Source organism: Danaus plexippus, chromosome 7 (genome assembly GCF_018135715.1).
Source record: "Danaus plexippus chromosome 7, MEX_DaPlex, whole genome shotgun sequence".
NCBI lineage: Eukaryota > Metazoa > Arthropoda > Insecta > Lepidoptera > Nymphalidae > Danaus > Danaus plexippus.
The window spans coordinates 238375-257477 of record NC_083541.1 but is presented as its reverse complement, the minus strand read 5'-3'; the positions used below and the strand labels follow the sequence as shown (position 1 = coordinate 257477).

The window sequence follows — 19103 nt, the reverse complement described above, 5'->3', positions numbered from 1 at the left end:
CGAGGTCATCGCCTCTGCATATTTACTATTTGGCAAAATTCATTCATTTGCAGAGTAAGTCCCTGAAATGCAATTAGCATCCGATATTCTAATTCGCTTGCTTTTTGAGATCACAAAGAGCTTTTGTTTTGGTAGTTTGGAAATAAGCAATTGCTGTACAAACATTACACATTATATATTTTAGTAATTTTCTACTTTATTTAAATAACTATACAGCAACGAACGCTGTTTTCTTGATTACGTCGCCGAGTCAATGGTCGGACAATTCCTTTGTGATCTATTGAAATGGTTTTTGTTTAAAAAAACATAAAAAATACATGTTGCAATAATTGTAATGGTAAGGGTAAGGGTACATGACAGAAAATTTCTATTTAGTATTTGGCTTAGATAAAGTGAGTAGTACTCACAACGTCCCTTTTAATTAAAATTTTTGTTAAAGTACGTATAAAAGCTGAAGTTCACTTAATCTGAACCAAATCGTTAAGATAAGCTAATAAGACTATTAATAAATAGTCTGAATCAATATAACGTTATATATTAAAACAGAGAGCAAACAAAACCGAATGTGTTTAATATATAAGTGAGATTGTTATGGGTTTTATAACTTAACCTTGTTACAACAGTGAGCCCTCGACTTTAAGGTAATTGTACACAGTCAGTTCTCACGTCTACAACGCTCTATTGAGTTTAAAATAACACTAGTTATCAATAACCTTGATTTAGTCTGTATAATATATATATAATACAAAATAAAACGTATAATATAAAGATTATACTTTACAATAGCAAAAGTATCACATAATATACCTACATATAAAAAAATCACTAAACACGTGTGTAAGATACTTTTGTTTATTTTCTTTAAGTATTAATTAAATTCTATTTTCCATTAACCAATTAATATAACATTCGTTTAAAAGTACAAACTACACAAAGGACTTAAAGGTATAACTCAGAAAAGAGCAAATGTATACTGTGTCGATGTAGTATTGTCGTAACTACTAATTGGGTTCCTATGATACTCGACAACTTTGACTTTCAAACTGAGACAATCATTATTGTCTTGGTCTCAGGTTCCAGTAATCTTGAACTCTACTCTTGTGTTTACAAAGATTGCATCTACTTACAAGAATTGTCCCTTTCATTTTATATATTCATATTAAAAACCCCTATTGACAATTCTCAACGAGAAAACCACGATATTTTAAACTTAATTCTCAATTACACACCTACACATACCCACAAATATATATGTGTGAAGACCCAGATCTTATTTAACACGACGTTTCGAACATTGTTAATGTAGAGATATGAAAAATCTTTACAAGAGTCCGAGGCTTACACCTTGCGATGCAATGTCTTTTGTATCATCAACGTAAGTCCTATTGTGTTAATCATTATCATTGTCAACAAATCCAGAGCTCAGACTGTCTTTGTTACGTTATTTTCAGTATAAGTGCCTCTATTTTGATCTCTAGTAAACGATCCCAGCCCCGTCTTTATTAAAAGAAGCTTCGTCATATTTAATTGTACTTGTCTTTGATGGCCATTAAGAATGAATCAAAGGAATTAATAGATTGCTTCTGATCAAGCATAACACTCCTTCAAGCAACATGTAATTGTATAAATTTAATATTTTTAAATGTCCTCGCCTATAATTTGAGTGTGCTACATATATATTTAGTTGTTCAATATATTATTTAGAGACTCTGTAATGTATAAGACATGTTTGTGTTGAAAATTTCTCTGAAACTAATTTATTGTTTCCTTTAATTAATTCCACCTCATCGCATTCGATCCGGCATTCTTCGACTACAGGGAATTTAAAAACTTTTTAGCGTTGAATACCTTTTTACTTTATTAATTCCATGAAGGAATTGTGTTCGGACGTTCGTTACAAACATTACAAAACATTTCATATATTTCATACATCTCTGAAATTAATTAAAAAACAATCAACGGCGTGCGATACATATGTATATTATTCATTATTTTCTAATATTTGTTCAATGTTTTCTCAGCGTGTTCTCGAGGCAGGGCGGAATAAATCTGAATATTAAATTTACTATAATTAAAATTTTTATTCAGAACCATTCTTTGCTTTTTCATTGATGTAAAGAAATATTTTTTCAGATACGCCACTAAAGAATTTAAAGGTAATAGATTGCAGAAGTCCGTGATCTTTGAAGCTATAAAATATTGACTCCTGTGAATATTAATAGATATTTAATTATTCTGTATTTCATTCAATTAACTAACCTCGCTACAATCGATTCGCAGAGTTATAAAATCTACCAGAGAGATTCCTATATACACTCGAACTTAGATCTTATAAAAGTGTATTCATTAATTTAAGGAACATTAGAAGGGCAGTAAAGTCCGGAGAGGAAATATATTACAGATTCAGAAAACAGAAATGTAGTGCTTTACTTAAGTGCTGTTTTAAGATATTTGAAATTCAAATAGATGCTTAAGTAGTGAATTGATGTGATGGCCTGCTATATAATTTTGAGGATTGGAATAACTGGCACCCGGAACGGGATATGAACCTGTTTGATATAAAATTATTACCTTCCACTTGAACCTCTTATTGAAGTTTAAAAGTTCTGCTATTGAAATTATATTAAATCAGCCATAGATTGTCTATAGATATCACAAACAAATTCTTAAGTTATTAACTTCTGAAGTTAAAATTGAAAATGCTAAATAGAGATTGGTCAATAATGTCTTAAACTTCAATATGGAATTCAGAAAAATCATACATAGGCAGACTTAAAATGATTGTTAGCTTAAGTTAAGAATAGCCATTTAAAATAAAAAGTTCATTATTTTTAACTTGATAATATTTCAGTATGTATAAAGCAAAAATATAAAACTGAACGAGACGGCCGTGGAAGTGGAAACACGAAAAATAAAAGACTAATTAAGAAACTCCTTTTTTTAAATAGTTTTATAAACACACATCTTCTAAGTTTTTGTTTAAGGCATAGATCAATTTGAGTTGTCACAAAAAAATACGAAAAATAATATCATCAAAAAAAATATAGGCTTTAACAAATAATTAACCGGTATCATATCAAATTATACGTCAATTAATATTATCTTAAAATTTTAATGAAGTTGTGTTTATAAGATCTTCTCAGAGATACGTTCATAATTTGATACAGCTTGGTGAATTTAGTTTTAATTATACAATTTTTAATTATGTTTATAATACATGTAAGTTATCCGCTCCACCAAGGATAGCAAACATTTATAATATAACATTAATCTTTCTAAAAAAAATTATTTAAAATAAAAAGAGTAAATCAACTGCGCTATCGCCTAAAGAGCTGAAAAACCTGCTAGTGTAATATGTAACAAGAGCTAAAACCGTTGAGACAAAACAAAATATTCCACTTTTCTGTTTTTGTAAACAAATGACATGAATAAAAATTTTAATCAATATATATATTTTTATTAATACCGTAAAGAACAAGAGATGACAAATTTTTACAACAGCTAAATGTATTTTTCTGATCGGAATAAACACTTCAGGCACTGGCTTGTTGTACATAAGCTCGTCAGGCAGATCCTATGCGAGAAAATATTACACTCATTGTCACACTATTAGAAAATGACAAGACTTCCCTGACAGTAACACCGAAAGAAACCCTTCCCAAAAAAGCAGTTCTCAAAACTGACAGCATTCACGAAAACGCTATAAATTTTTATTATTTTACATATCAATGAAGTGATTATAAATAAACAATAAATCCTATTGCTCGTGTCACCTTAACTGACCTGTGAAAGATGCCATCTATTATGAAACATACATTGAACACCTTGTACCAGTCAAGCGGAGCAGCTGCAAACATATTTGTACAAATATCCGAGTGATGTTTTAGATTACATTACAGAATCATACAATTGTAATTAATCCTTCTACAATACGACTAATTCATTCTAATGTCTAATTTACATTTATAACTATAAACTAACCGCTCCAATAGACGCTCAGATCCTCACATCATGATAGTGCCTCATGTATTATATAACATTACACTAATGCCTAATGAAGATAATTTAAAGTTGACAAGCTTGAGATAATATTAAAATTAGAATATTGTTTAAAATGAAAATCATAGACAAGGAAAACGACAATAAAATATTGATATATTATTTACTGTTACGTTTTATTTGCAAAGATTTTCGTTACAAATGTTATTAATTATTGAAGATGCATAAACCGGACAGTAAATTAAATCTGAAAAAAATGAGCTGGTTCGTTAAGATTTATCTTAAAAGATTTCCTTATTCTCTTCTCGAAATGTCTTTTTCGATTTCAATTTTCTTCACTTTCCACAACACCTTTTTATTTATAATAATTCTTAAATTATAGCTGTATTATAAAGCTTATGTCAGAAGTCACTAACTTGCAGAATTTTGGGTTGTAATAATTGAAGAAGTTAATGTAAGCGGAGATTAAATGAAAAGTACACATGAAAAATATTCGTATTAGCCTGTCACAGAGGCACCTCTGACGGATTTCAACTCGTTCCAGCTTTATTAAAGCAATTTAAAATTGACTAGAGTGATCAATCTTTGTTAAATAAATTGTGTTTACTTCAATAGTATTTGTTGTTTCGCAATGTCTTCGTAAAATTATGTATTATTTAAGGAAGGACATCTTAAATATTCTGCAGAAGAATATTCTAACACAGATTTTTTTACTAATTAATCTATAATTGTTATATTAGTGTTTGGTGTATTTTCAACGTATATTCTGTATAGCGTGTAGTCATCTGAGAGGTCACATACCGGAACTAAAACCCTTGTGGAACCTTTGTGTACAGCTTAGGTCGATCCAGTTCCTCTCGCGTTCAATCCATAAATCAAATTACGTATGTCGCGTCCTTCTATAACTCTCATGAAATGTTATGCACACATAAATATTTATGTGTTAAATTACATTTTTTTGTTTGTTTTATTGTAAATAGCTGCTGCTTGCTGCTATGCTTGATTAACATTGCTAGATCCAGCTGTGTGCAAAATAGACCTTACGAAATTAGTGGCCTCTCAGGACACGGAAACATATCCCAAGATAAGCGCTTATACCTTCGGTAGAATAGATTAAACCTTATTTATACAAAGAATTTAATACTTCCCACAATAACTTAAATTCAAGGAAACCCAAACAGTAAAATAGAATCGATTTTAAATACATTAAAGAATACATTAACATCTCAAACATAAAGTATTTGATGGAAATAAAATAACAACCAACCCATCTCAATATTTTAGTGACGAGTCCTGACCAAATATATTGAGACTTTTACCAATAAAGGCATCTCCAAACATAAATATAGAGAACATATTCATCTGTGTATTGATGTTTTACTTACTTTTCAGGCGATCGCATAATGACTGTATTGGATAACAGTAGTTAAATCCGGCAAGTTGTATATTTAGGATTCAGAAGTTCATGTCCCCGAGATCTACTCACCTTAACTACTTGCCTGCCCATCTGCATTTGTTCCTGTAAACCATTTGGAAAAAAAAAACAGAACAAATGTCACAAACCTTTAACTTTATCACCTCTACAATGGTCGTATACACAAAACTTATAGCATTTAATTAATAATCAATTAGGTCCTTCGATCTTATATTTAATATAAATTAAAAAAGATTTAAATTTATTTATATATACAGTTAACAGTATATTAGAGTAACGGATGTGACTGTACGAGGACACTAAAAAAAAATATCAATAACACGACAGGATTATCAAACAGAATTATGATACAGATGTTTATTTTTTCCTAATTTAGCGCTAAGGTTGACTAATACAAGCCAAGGTCATAGAAACGTTCTATATATTTCCTTAATAGCGTAATAAGTAGACACGTTGATGTTAAATGTGAAGTAATATGAACCCATACTTATAGTCACCTCAATGCGATCCAAACATCTGAGTGTGTGAAAAACATTCAATGCGAGATTGTCACCACGTCCCTCGAACAAACTGATTGCGAGAAACTTGTGTCTTTGAGACGTAATAATAAGTATAAAAGTAAATTTAATGAACCCTCGGCTTATACTTTTATAACCTATCGCATTGTTTGAAAATTTATGTTTTATGTAATTGTCGTTTGATATATTATCAAACCTACTACATTTTTTATCTATGAAAAGATATATAATTATTATACAAAGCATTTGCATAATTTTTTGAGTAAAGAAAAGTAATTACTTAGTATAAAAAAATCCGAATAGTTTGATTAAATTTATGTTTACGTTAATGAACTATCAATTGTTACGGGAATTTAGAGTATTCTTTCGGACAATGAAGCCATTTATGATATGAATTTGTCAACATTTCAATGGCAGAAAATTCCCATCAGAATAATCGACTTGCAAAACGAGCTCAAGGGTCATAATTACCTAATATGGAAATAATTTTCTTAACAACAGTCATAATTGGTCTATATATTTTTATAACAGAAGTAATATGAGATACATTCGTGATATTTCAGTTTCGATCTTGTTAAAACTTGTAAATTTCAAGGACTTTTTGTAACAATGAAAACTATTAGCGTTCAGCCGCTACCGATGTTACAAATGAGAAATTAAAAATGATACATTGATATTCGCACCATGTTTAATTAATAGAACTAGTAGTTTTTATATTTACACGGATGTAGTTGTAAAAGCCGAAGAGATGATGAGATGATGATGAGAGATGATGGAAAAACAATTTTTAAATGAAGTCAGAAAAGAGGAACTGTAATATATATATATGGCAATATGTTCGGGAATCTGGTGTAGACAAAACAACCGATCGGATCTGGCACACTTAAAGTTTAAAATAGTAATATTGCGTATTTTACACACATCTTTTTTTTTCACAATAGTAATGGACCGTGTTTATATTACAAAACAAATGGTTTGAAGTCGAGCTTTTAACTTTAATAAAACTATTATATTTGAGTATAAGTAAATAACATTATATTGGCATTCTTTGTTAGACATTTGAACAACATTCAAAGGTTGCGACCGGCATTGTTTGTTACAAACATTGACATTTCAATATTTGATACTATTGAATCTAATATACTTTAGAAATATCACAAAATGTCTCAGCGTTTTATTGTTTATTCTATATAAAGATGTTATATTTACAAATCACATATAAAAAAATACATTAGATACAAACATTGGCCTACTTAATGGTGTAAAAACAAATTTATATCCACGTTTTTATTTAATAAAGTATAGTTCGTCTCACCACGGAGTATTTTTTACAAACTTGGTACGGGTACAATTTAAATCAGCTTTATCTACTTGACTCAATTAAGAGCTGAAAAATTCGAATTGTCTAGGATCCCAGACTCACAAATGACTTGGAACTCCTAGACTTGCTCAGGAATATGAATACACCGGGTCCTCTATCGTTTTCATAACTGATAATGTTATCATTATTCTTACACAACACTTCTTTTTGGTATTATTTCTTGATTAACGTTGTAAAACTATATCCGAATTTTGATCCCTTATTACAAAAAAAGGCAATGGCAATGTTTCACACTTTTAATTAATTCTTCCCAAAATTAACAAACCTTTTTTGTAATTTTCGATTCAGTTGCGCTTATCAAGTGTCATGTGTCAGGTCATCCGAGTATTATGAAAACGGAAATAAATCGGGCTTTCAAATATATCCAATATACTTTAAAATAGTACTGAATAAAGGTAATTATTGTAATATGGCATAAATTTAACATTAACTATTGAAATGTGTTTGCATTGTTCCTACTGACATTGGTGAGTTTGAGCACCATACAATCAATCTTAGGATCACATATTATTATTGATATTAAGAAAATCTTTACTGTCTAATACAAGGCACTAGAATACTAATAAGCACATACGCACTGATCTGATCCCGCATCTAACCCTTCTAAAACATAGTAAGAAAGTATTCCATAGTAACAGTTTAAATATTTTAAATCTAATAACAAAAAACTAACGTACCCGAAATATAACAATTAAATTCTTGCAACCCTCTCAGAGTTCCGCAACCATTATCCTTGGGCTTCGTAAAAACGTTCAATCATGAACCGCGTCCGCGCTCGAGCCTCCTATAAAAGCCTTTGGCGAGAAGACCAGCCATCAGTCACTTGTCCAGTGTCCAAACAACTACTTCAACATGAAATTCCTGGTAAGGATTCCATAAAAGTGTTTTTATAACAAGTAATATTAATTTTTAAAAAATTACACATCATAAATTTTTTTTAAAGTAAGGTGTTTTAATTTAAATAATTAAAATATACCAAGGTAAAAAAATACATAAAACCTTCCATCAAAATTTAAAAAAATATATTATTTTTTTTAATTTCATTTATGTATATCTAATTATTAATCGTTTTTCTAACGCGTTGGGACAAATGAACTAACTCAAATATCTTTGTTAATAACAGTGACAAGTTGGAACTCTGACAAATAATAGGACGTTACAAAGCTAACAATACCGGCTTGTGTAATTTCTTTGTCTATAAAGGATGTTACGACACACAATTTTGTACATTCTTAAGTACAGACAATTATTCACTGTGACTCGCTGACCCACGGCTTAAAACTAGGATTTACTATATTTTTATTTTTATTCAAATAGAGCGACACCAAGCGGAAACACAAAGAAAACAAATAAATTTTATCCTTTACAAATACAAATTAATAATACATTTTTTTGTTTTTCTAAAGGTCGTCGTAGCCCTGCTGGTTGCCGTTGTCTTCGCGGAAGAAGAAAAGAAAACTGAAAAACGTGGTCTTTCGGGACTGGGCTACGGTGGACTAGGCTACAGTGGTCTGGGCTATGGTGGTCACGGGCTGGGCTATAGCGCCGGTTACGGTGGACTCGGTTATAGTGGTGGATACGCTGGATATGGTGAGAATATTTCATTTTATATTGCGTCTTTTAAAACGAAGAATGGACATTGGAATCAAAGATTTATTTCAATTGTGTATTCAAAGTCATAAAGAATGTACGCCAAAAAGTTTTTAACTCGACCGGTATTGAAAAAATTAAAAATTTATTTAATTCAAAAAGTACTCTCTACTCAAATAAGTTGTTTAATTAAGAAGCCTTTACGCTACTTTCAGCTACAATTTGAGCAGAACTTTTAATAATAAAATCTTTACAAACTACATTAAAATGCAGTATCATAATCTCGGAACAACTACTTCAAGTTCAGGTCCGACCGCACTCGGACCCAAGTTTAAATTGACCGAACGACGCTAAACGATGTTTGAGTTCTGTTTGCCTTTAGAGGTTTGTGGATTACCTTAAAATTTTACATCTGAGATGATTGCAGTTTAACCGTTTTATTGAACAATGATATAATCTCGGAAGGTTTTCGGAAGAAGTTAAGAATACAAATGCATTAGGTATAATTATTGAAAGGTTATTTTATAGTGATACTACGAATATTTCTCATTATTCAAATTCAAGTCTACTTCATTCGGAGGTATATTGGCACTGTTTTAATCTCCATTTCGATCTCATTCGGCTCCGAAAACTAAGAGCTTCATTCATTACTAATTAGAAGCAATAATGAACGGAAACTTGTTAAATTGAAAACGAAAATGCTCGACGATTAAACTCTGAACTGTCGTATAAATTGCTCTCTTGAGATCGAAGAAAACAAACAGAGTATAGCATGCCAGTAACATTAGAGATGCAATAAAATAGCTGTAAAACGGAGAATCATTCTCCGAGATTAATTGTGGAGAGCATCTTCTACAGTCCCATTATTGCTATAAGGTAATGTACACACAATACCTAATACTGACCAATAAAATAATCATTATTTATCGTTTTAATTCATAATCTAGTGTTAATGCACCAATTGTGAGCAAAAAAAAGGTGTAGGCCTGTTTTTATGATTTAGAATCCTAGTGGTGTATTTCCTAAAATGAAAACACTATTTAATATCTGGCGTATAATCATCCTCACCTACAAAAATATTTAGTTTGCATTGTATTCCTCATAAGAAAAGTGCTTTATTTTTAATATTTTTCATTATCCAAAAGTTAAACAGGGTTTTTAAAATTAACAGACTTTAATGAAAATGTACTTGTCAAAAGTTAACTTTTCGTCCAAATAAGACAAAAGAATTGTTAAAACATCGTCTTTGTCTCTCCATGAAAATGAATTTCGCTTCACCTAAAGAGTTTTAAAAGGGAAATTTTAATTTTGAATTCCACTTAGCTAGAATTTACTTAATGAAAATTATAAAAAATTGTGTAAATATTTTTTAGGACCTTAAAAAAATTACGAAACTGTCAATTCTAGTAATCATGCCCGATATAACTACATTAAACAAATATAAAGTCTTAAAATATTGCAATTCTTATTTATAATCGCAACGTTTGAAGTGTGCTAGCTCTCGAGTATCGAGTAAGTTTTAATTCTATATGTTATAATTATCAAAAGATGTCAATGAAACGGGTTATTAATACTTTATTCAAGAGGACAATCATTAAACAGAGAACCTCATCTTGACACAAAACATATTGTTTTGTAGTAAAACTCAAATCACAATCAAGGTTTTATCTGATATATAAAACACTGATTAAAGACGCTGTTCACACGCTGATAATATTATAATAATGGGTGTTTATGATGTCGATTGCTATAGGAACGGCCGCCGGTGTCGCGTGTTATGGACGTGGGAAATGTGATTTCCTTGGCACACATCGACGTAATTACAGTTTCCTCATATCGTACACTTTAATGAAAATTACCAACGGACGAATGCTTCGCCGTATGCGTCCTAAAAGTCTGTCACAATATAGAATTGTTCTTTTTATTTCTATTCTATAATAACTCGGAAATATCAGCCGTCCAATTAACGGGCCGTTCATATTTTTTTTGCATCAATGAAACTGTGATCCTTTCGAATTTCTCCGTCTATGAACTAATAATCAACTTTACAAAGACTTTGTCGTCAAAAGAAATCGAGTAATACCGTCATTGAGTAGCCGAGCCGTGTATTGTAATGAGTCCTCTTAATAGTATAAGTTCTTAAAACAAATGACTGCGGCCTATACAATATTTACTGGACCGAATAATTATGTAATATTGTGTTTTTGTATACAACTAAACGACCTTAACATTGAAATGTTATGAGGTAGTTGCGCTCCACTGCCTCGCTACAGTCTAAATCTGTTATATTTCCAAACCATTGACTTATGAATCATTAACAATCGAACATAAAAAATAAATAAAGTCTATATTATTTTAGAATATAAAGGAATATTCGATAGAACTCTGTTTGTATTTTCGTTAATAAAAGTTATATTAATATTTTCGAAGATATTCTATCTGTAGTTCTCGTCTTCAGCAAGAAAATGAAGCATTACATGAATAATGAAACCTACCTTACTCATTTTTAAACAACATTTACATTTTGTTTCGCAGTTTTTCTGACAAGAAAATGTTTTAATATCCATATGCGATATTAGAATGAGTTTAAACAGCAGATGTGAAGTCTCTACTCTGATTATAGTAACGTGTATCGATAGAAGTTTCAATAATGGTTTTGTCTATTTGATAAAAAAAAAAAATTAAAAAAGTTTGGCCTGACTTGATTATAGATGCTTAGTAATTAATAACTAAATATATTTGTTTTGTGTTAAAACAGCTCCAGTAGCAGTCAGTAAGGTGGCCTACACCACCTCTCACGGAGGCTACGGCGGACTTGGCGGATACGGCGGATATGGCGGTTACTCCGGCCTTGGTGGATACAACGGCCTTGGTCAGTATTTAACTATAAACTCGTTAGATATTAATTGTTTATATACATAAGTAAATTTAAGGCAATTATTAATGTTAAAGTTAAAGTCTTAATATCATAGATTTTAAAATTATTCTCTGCTAATTCATTTTATTCTGTTAAAAAGAAAGTATTACATCCTTATTTATTATGAAGAGATTAAACTCACTGAACGATTCTTAATATTCCAGGCGGATATGGTTACTATGGTGGTCACGGCGGATACGCCTCCCCGGTCGTCGGTTACGGCGGCTACTATGGCGGACACGGCCATGGTTACGGCGGACTTGGCGGAATTGGCGGACTTGGCTACTACGGACACCATTAAATGAGGCGTTATTGTGTTCAATACTAATACTCTATGACAAAGCCATTCAAGAGAGCTCACATGACAAATAAACCAACACCTTTAATCAAACTCTCTTTTTATATTTGTGATATACACAGCGAATGTTGTAAAAATAAATTGTACATATGTAATAAATACTTATATACATAAATACTTTATATTAATTACAAAACTTCCTTAGCAAATATAACAAATTAATGGGCTACGTTTAGAAATATCTAGAGCAAAACATTAAGACACAAAATAGCACAATAAGGATAAAATAAGGCGCATTAAGTTATTCAAGTCTCCTTCAAAGATAATATAGCCTTTTGACGTGTAAGGAGTCTTCGTCTTTGGAGTACGGCGGCCCGCTCATTCAGAGCTCTGGGACATATTGCTCGTTCCCTGTGTGCTTTATTGCAGAATAGCATTGTTTTCGAAACAAAAGAAAAACCCCTTAATGAAATAACTTATTAAGTGTTCCTATCTTTTATCTTTATTAGTTACAGAATACGTGTCTATTATTTATTTCATATTGTGGTACCTCCACCGCTTGACTCATGTGCGGCTTTTGTATTATTCCAAGACATTTTCTGTTTCTGAGATATTTTGCTTTATTAAAAGTGATGATGCGAATGAAACAAATGAAGTAAAAAAAAATATTAGATGGTTCATTCAATTCGGTGCAATTGGTTCGTTTCGGTCCTTAGAAGAGATGTTGTAGTGTTTAATGATTCCATGAAAACGTAGTTGATAACCGAAGGAATAAGACATGAGAAGGAGTGCTCCCCTTACCCCAGCTCCTGTGACGAGAAGCCATTTCATATTCCGTTTAAGTTTGTTGCCATCAATTGTTTTGTAATTTATATATTTTGTTTTTTATTTTTGATTTCAAATTATTTTAAGTATTATTTTTTATTTTATAGAAATCTAAATACAAAGATATGAGTATGGGACGACTTAAACTTTAAAGTATCTGGCGTCTGGCGCGAGAGGTCGAGGGTCTCATATGAGTGACTTGCTTGTGGCATTTTTTCTCATTAAATGGTAACCCTTAAAATCTATTACTTTGTAATAAGTGACCAATTAATATGAAACATATACTTAAATGACAGATAACTCGTATCGTTAAAGTGTTTGTCTGTGAGCACTTCTTATTTCCTATTCATACATATATTGAGTCACTGTGAACATTAGTTTTATCTAAAAACCATCAGTTTCTGTTTTTATAGCCAACTTGCTGAATCTGTTCGTGTCACTGATGACATATGAACAAAAGGTTTTGGATTTGTCACAAGTTATAAATTGAATTAAAAAGTTTTGGAGATATTTTTATGTTCTGTGCAGATAAATGCTGTAAAAGTTATTTCAATTTGACAATTCAAAAATACAATATTTTACTTTCAATAACCAGACCTTCCTTACATCTTCCTTTCAAAGTTCCCTTTCTCTATTCATAGTCCTTACTACCTATCTCACTAAGCACAGTGTTGTTGCACATTTATAAATCTTATAATTACATTGTACGTATTAGCTTCACAATACATTTTTATTGCATACGTATATTATTTAGAAAAGCAGTAATTTATCAAACTTAAGATGTATATATATAATGTATGTTATTATTACTGTATCTCAGCCCAAATTCATTTCTATATTTTTCTTACATTTCCTGTGTCGTAAGGTTTGTTTCGAAAGAAATTGCTTCTAGCGATAAAGCCGCCATTTGTTTAGCACCTACATTGTTTTTTTTGTATTATTTTCTTATGTACAAGAAGTTTTTCCTAAACCTTCTTTTAATGTTTTAAGTAAAAGTATTATTTGTGTTCAGTTGATAAAGTAATAAGTACGTAATAGTTTTGTAAAACTTTTATCTTTTTAAGTAAATAATTGTTTCAGAATACTTTATAATTATCAACGTAAAAAAAAGTAAAAGCTTTATTAACATTTTTTTATGAATATGGGCTCACATCGATGGATTGCCATCAATATGAAATGCTGAAATTTATATATACTCACAATCCTCAGCGTTGATAGCGCCTGCCAAAAAAAAATATATGAACACGTTTATTCAGAAAATTGCTCTCAAATTATACGGAGGCCTGTGGTTTTAATTTAAAACCAACTGTCATACACCATTTTGCATGATATTAAAAAAAAAATCTGATTAACTTTAAAATATGAATCAAAATAAAAATATTATTTATAGATAACAAACCTTAAAAAAGACGCCGTGTCTCGAAAGTTCATTTTAGAATCCTGCTCAGATCATGAATTTATTATTCCACATTATTCAATTCAATTTTAATTCAAGACCAGTAAGTTATCTATTATTAACAGGACTTTGTTTAAAAGGTTCTTTCAGACGAAACAAAATAAACATGAAGTACAAGCTCTCAAAAAAAACTTTGTTTGTTTTCTACAAGATTTAATTAATTAGACAATAACTAGATTTTTTTCAAAATCAGAATAAAGTTTTCGTTTAACCTGATACAATTTTAAACCTTATCTAACGCTTTAACGATAGTATTACCGGTTTCGTGACTAAGATATCATCATACGTATAAAACAAATACTTTACGTTTTACGTTGGACTTTTATAATGTTAAAATACTTTTAAAGACTCGAGTTTTATTTCGTTTTTCTTAACTTCACTCATTTATAGCGTTGCCTATTCGTTACTTTTTCATAATTATACAAGACATTTAAATCTATTCAGCAGTTTTGAATGAAACACAAATACAACACTATAATAAAATATTATAAAGAAGGATTGGAACGTCTCAAAGTGTCTTATAATTTGTAAGTTGGTTTTACAGCAATAAACGTAAAGAGTTCATTTTTCTGAAGTGTAAAATGTTTTTAGTAACTAAAGCTTAAAGTAGTTTTTCTCTATTGAAGGTGGCGTTTATAAACGTGGAATATTTTTTTTAAATTACTGATGAAATTAAAGTAATGTTTATTTCATGTTTTGGATTCTCAATCTTTTTCTGTTTCATTCTAAAAAAAAATTAATTACAAGAAAACTTCTTAGAACTTATCAAAGTAAAACAATAAGCCAAGCTTTATTTACTTTTCTACGGTTATGTCACATCAGACTTAAAGTTTATTCCTTGGTGATTTTTTGTTTCACTGTAATTTGTAATCGTATATTCATGTATATAAAACTTTATTTGCATCAAAAGTTCAATAAAAAAGACGTTAGTTAAAACCTCAAACCTAGTGCATATGTTAGGGGTACAAGCAAAGGATCTAAAAGATTTTAAAAAGAAAAAAAATCTCTTTTAAATTGTATGTTATAATATGTGTCGTAACGAGTCTTTGGAGTGTCAGCCAACATCTCATCTCCATACTTGAACGTTTAATTAAAATTGCCGACTCAAGAGTACGACATGTTGAAAGAAAACTCCTGCGGTGTATTCAATTAATTTCCTTTTAAATTTCAATGTAAGAGAGTTTGTACACACTACGTATGTTACAAGAAACACCGCTGTTTGATAGAAAACTGTTCAGAGCAATTGTAACTTTATATACTATGTACGTTCTGTGTAAAATACAAGTGTTTAAAAGTTTAAATCGAATTTATCGTAAGATATGTATATATTTCCTCCAAGGTTCGAAACATTTCAATAACAATTTGTGTTTATTTGAGCAAGCTGGTGCATTCAATGTCATGAGTTTTATTAGACATGTTTTCTAAAAATTAGTAAAGAACTTTGCTCTCAAAATATTTGAGTACGTTCCCATATACTGACGATATTTTTGAATTTAAGCTTTTTAATTCTTTATATATTATATGATTAAGAAAAAGCTACAAAGACGAAGAGAATTTTCGAATGTATTTATTTAGACATAATAATGTCTGTTACAACAAGCTTCAGTTGTCCTCCACCAACTATCAATACAACTGGACATTGGACTGTAAGTATTTTGTCACCAATAATTATTACTAGTAACTTGTCAATTACTCATAAGAAACTAACTTGAGTGAACCGTTGAAGCCCGTGTACTGTTAAAATGAATCAGATGGACCTAACGGATTTATGAGTCTGCTAAAGAAATAAAGTATCTCTATATTTGAACACCAACACACGAAAGCATCAGTAGAAGTAGCTACACATCACAGGACTGTCGTGAACTGTCACGTCGACAAGTTTAATATAAAATGTCTTATATTGTTATTGTGACTTCGCTCGTGATATTTTTGTAAGCTCTCAACAGGGAATAGTTTCCTGTCAGTGATATAAACACAAACAATGCATTTATAGCGGTTTAGGAAATTATTCGTGCTTCAATCATAATATTTTTTATACGGATATTGTCAACCATAGAATTCAATTTGCTTCAGAAGAAGCATCAAGCATCAAGGTTTAATGAGTCTTTAGAAATAAAAAAAAATTGTAGTAAATAAGATTTAAATTAAAAACAGAAATGTTAAAAGAAATTGTAGAAAATATTGAAAATAAATAAAGTCAGGAATGACAACATCATTTTTAATTATTCTCTTAAATTGAACCAGTTCTGAAAGTATTTGAATAGTGTTTGTTAAACCTCAAAGAAGATATAAAAGTTGTTGTATTAATTAAAAACTGTTTTCAGTGAGCTCGTTACATTTATGCCGACAGTTTATTTCAGAACGGTAAATTGTTTTGCGTTGGACATCGTAACACATTAACATTGGTGTTTGAGAATGGAAATCGCTTTTATGGAATCATACTCGTGACGTTACATGAGGCTGTGTGGCCACGACACGGACCCGGTGATAATATATATAAAACTACCACGAAGTTAAATGTAAATTACAGTCAGTGACAGCAGTATGGTGCGGTAAGTAAAAAGTGAGAATACATGAAAATTTAACAAATGAATTAAGATATAAAATAACTCCATTAAAAGTAATTGTAAAACGAAATGTAATGCATCTTAGAGTTGTATATTCAAAAGTTTCCATTACAACCACATCCCAAAATTCGCTATGTGTTTAATGCATCCAAGCATAAAATCGCAACGAATTAAAAATTACATTCTTCAATATAAAAAACTTTTGCTTTCAATCAAATATTTAGGTATAATTTAAACCTCCATCGAAATTAATAAATCATGTACTTGAGTTAACGACAATACCAATAACGTTTAGAATTATTCATTTTAAATTAAATTTTCTGAACAAAAGAGATCTTTAAAAATGTAATATATAAGAGGAAAATATTAACAATTCTCACGATTAACCCAAACACACAACAAAAAGACAAAACTCCCATGCTTGATATATTAATTAATTTAAGAATTATAACACATACTATAATAGTAAGAATTATAGCACAATCTAATATAAAAGCTTTAAAAAAAGAAGCCCATCTACGTCAGTTTTATAGTTTACTCAAAAAAAATACAAAGAGTAACGTTTCTTACATAAAGAGAATAAGAGCAATATTCCACTTAAATAGGATAATTTAATAAAACCTTTAAGGAGCAAAAGAATGATGTATAATTTAAAAAAATCCAATAAAATGGACCTTCTGATTTATACCATCAAGACTCATAGAAAGGACACGGAAGCTACATGAAATATACGCAACACGATCACTTATCACGAGTAAAGAATTTCTTCTGAGCCGTCTATATCTTGCTTAATAATAACGTATAATCAAAGTAAATCACTTATTATTATCCAACAATAAGTTATAACACGAACCCTTCAACACAACTACAATACAACTATTAATATTATTGTGATGTAATCGCCATCTTAATGGCCGCACAAAGCAACGCTTACTCCTTCCTAGTTAACATGATTCTAGTATCGCTCGAAGCAGGAAACTATTTTTGTGAATAAATTCTGTACACTCGTTAAAATAAATACCATGTGTATTTATTGCAAATTTATTCCAAGGAGTCCAACCTAAATTTTATTAAATCCGAATTTCGTTTTCTTTGTTTTATTTTAAATTGTAAAACGATTGTAGGGAATATATTTTAACGTTTGTTTCCATAAAATATAACAAACAGTTCTGGACGTCTAGTGTGACACTGTTGTGGATGTAATTGATGTTTTATTTCGCAAACCGAGCCGATTAACTAAAAGCCCACGTAAACAAATTATAAATACTGTGAATGGATAATTTTCGTAACACGTCTGTTTTCATTTTTAAACTTTACACAAAGATCTTTCCAGTAATACTTAATGTAATGTACAATATAAGTTGAATTTTATAAATATATTTGAGGAGACAAAAAATAAAACGGACAATTTTTTTTAAAGAAATATTTGTATGTGATGAACTCATTAAAGTGTTTATAATTAATAATGTTTAATTATAGAAACATTGTTATTAATTACTCAACATGCTCTACCCTTCACTGTTGAGGTGTGTGTTTTGCTCCTCCTAGTTGTGGGGCAGATCGCAGTGTGACCACAATAAACGATGCAATCTCCTCTCGACCGCACTGCCGATAGACGGTTAATGGCAAATTATGCAATTCATTTGGCATCCTGTAACAGATACAGCTCTGTTGACTAATTAAACTGAGTACTGACATCGATACCTGCGAGAAATAACATCCTACATAGAAATATATTAATGAAGTAGTCTACGGTTAATAAACACTTGAATTAATTTCTAAAAGGTTTAAATATTTAAATGAAGCTTGGCTGCGGTTCTGAGATTACGATGCAAACAAAATGTAATGATAGTGATTTGCGTTTCCTTAACATCTGTTGTAGAATTTTCGTCGCTGAATGCATAACCCAACGATAATGTTATATTACGTCAAATTCTCTCTCATATGAAGCGAACGATCTCATATATGTCACATGTATATATACATATATTTATTTCTTGTTGGACCTGTTCCCAGAGATCGTACCCTATTGGATGGTTTTGAAAAGATCTTAAGAAAGCAGCTATGTATTAAAGCGTAATTAAATAAATTATTTAAAATTTTCTCATACCTCGTTT

The 19103-nt window shown here is 30.3% G+C and overlaps 1 protein-coding gene across 1 annotated transcript; it reads left to right on the top strand.

Annotated features, from left to right (window-relative positions):
- The first annotated feature begins 8057 nt into the window (after positions 1–8057).
- LOC116770593 (keratin-associated protein 19-2-like) lies at positions 8058–12313 on the top strand. Its single transcript, XM_032662131.2, has 4 exons — positions 8058–8197; positions 8740–8923; positions 11682–11795; positions 12005–12313. Exons 1-4 carry the CDS (start codon positions 8186–8188, stop codon positions 12139–12141), a joined length of 447 nt encoding a protein of 148 aa, XP_032518022.1. The 5' UTR covers positions 8058–8185; the 3' UTR covers positions 12142–12313.
- The last annotated feature ends 6790 nt before the right edge of the window (positions 12314–19103 follow it).

Coding starts and splice junctions, on each gene's coding strand:
- LOC116770593 (XM_032662131.2), top strand. Junction 8,924..11,681: donor TGGTGGATACGCTGGATATG/GTGAGAATATTT, acceptor GTGTTAAAACAG/CTCCAGTAGCAGTCAGTAAG. Junction 11,796..12,004: donor TGGTGGATACAACGGCCTTG/GTCAGTATTTAA, acceptor TTAATATTCCAG/GCGGATATGGTTACTATGGT.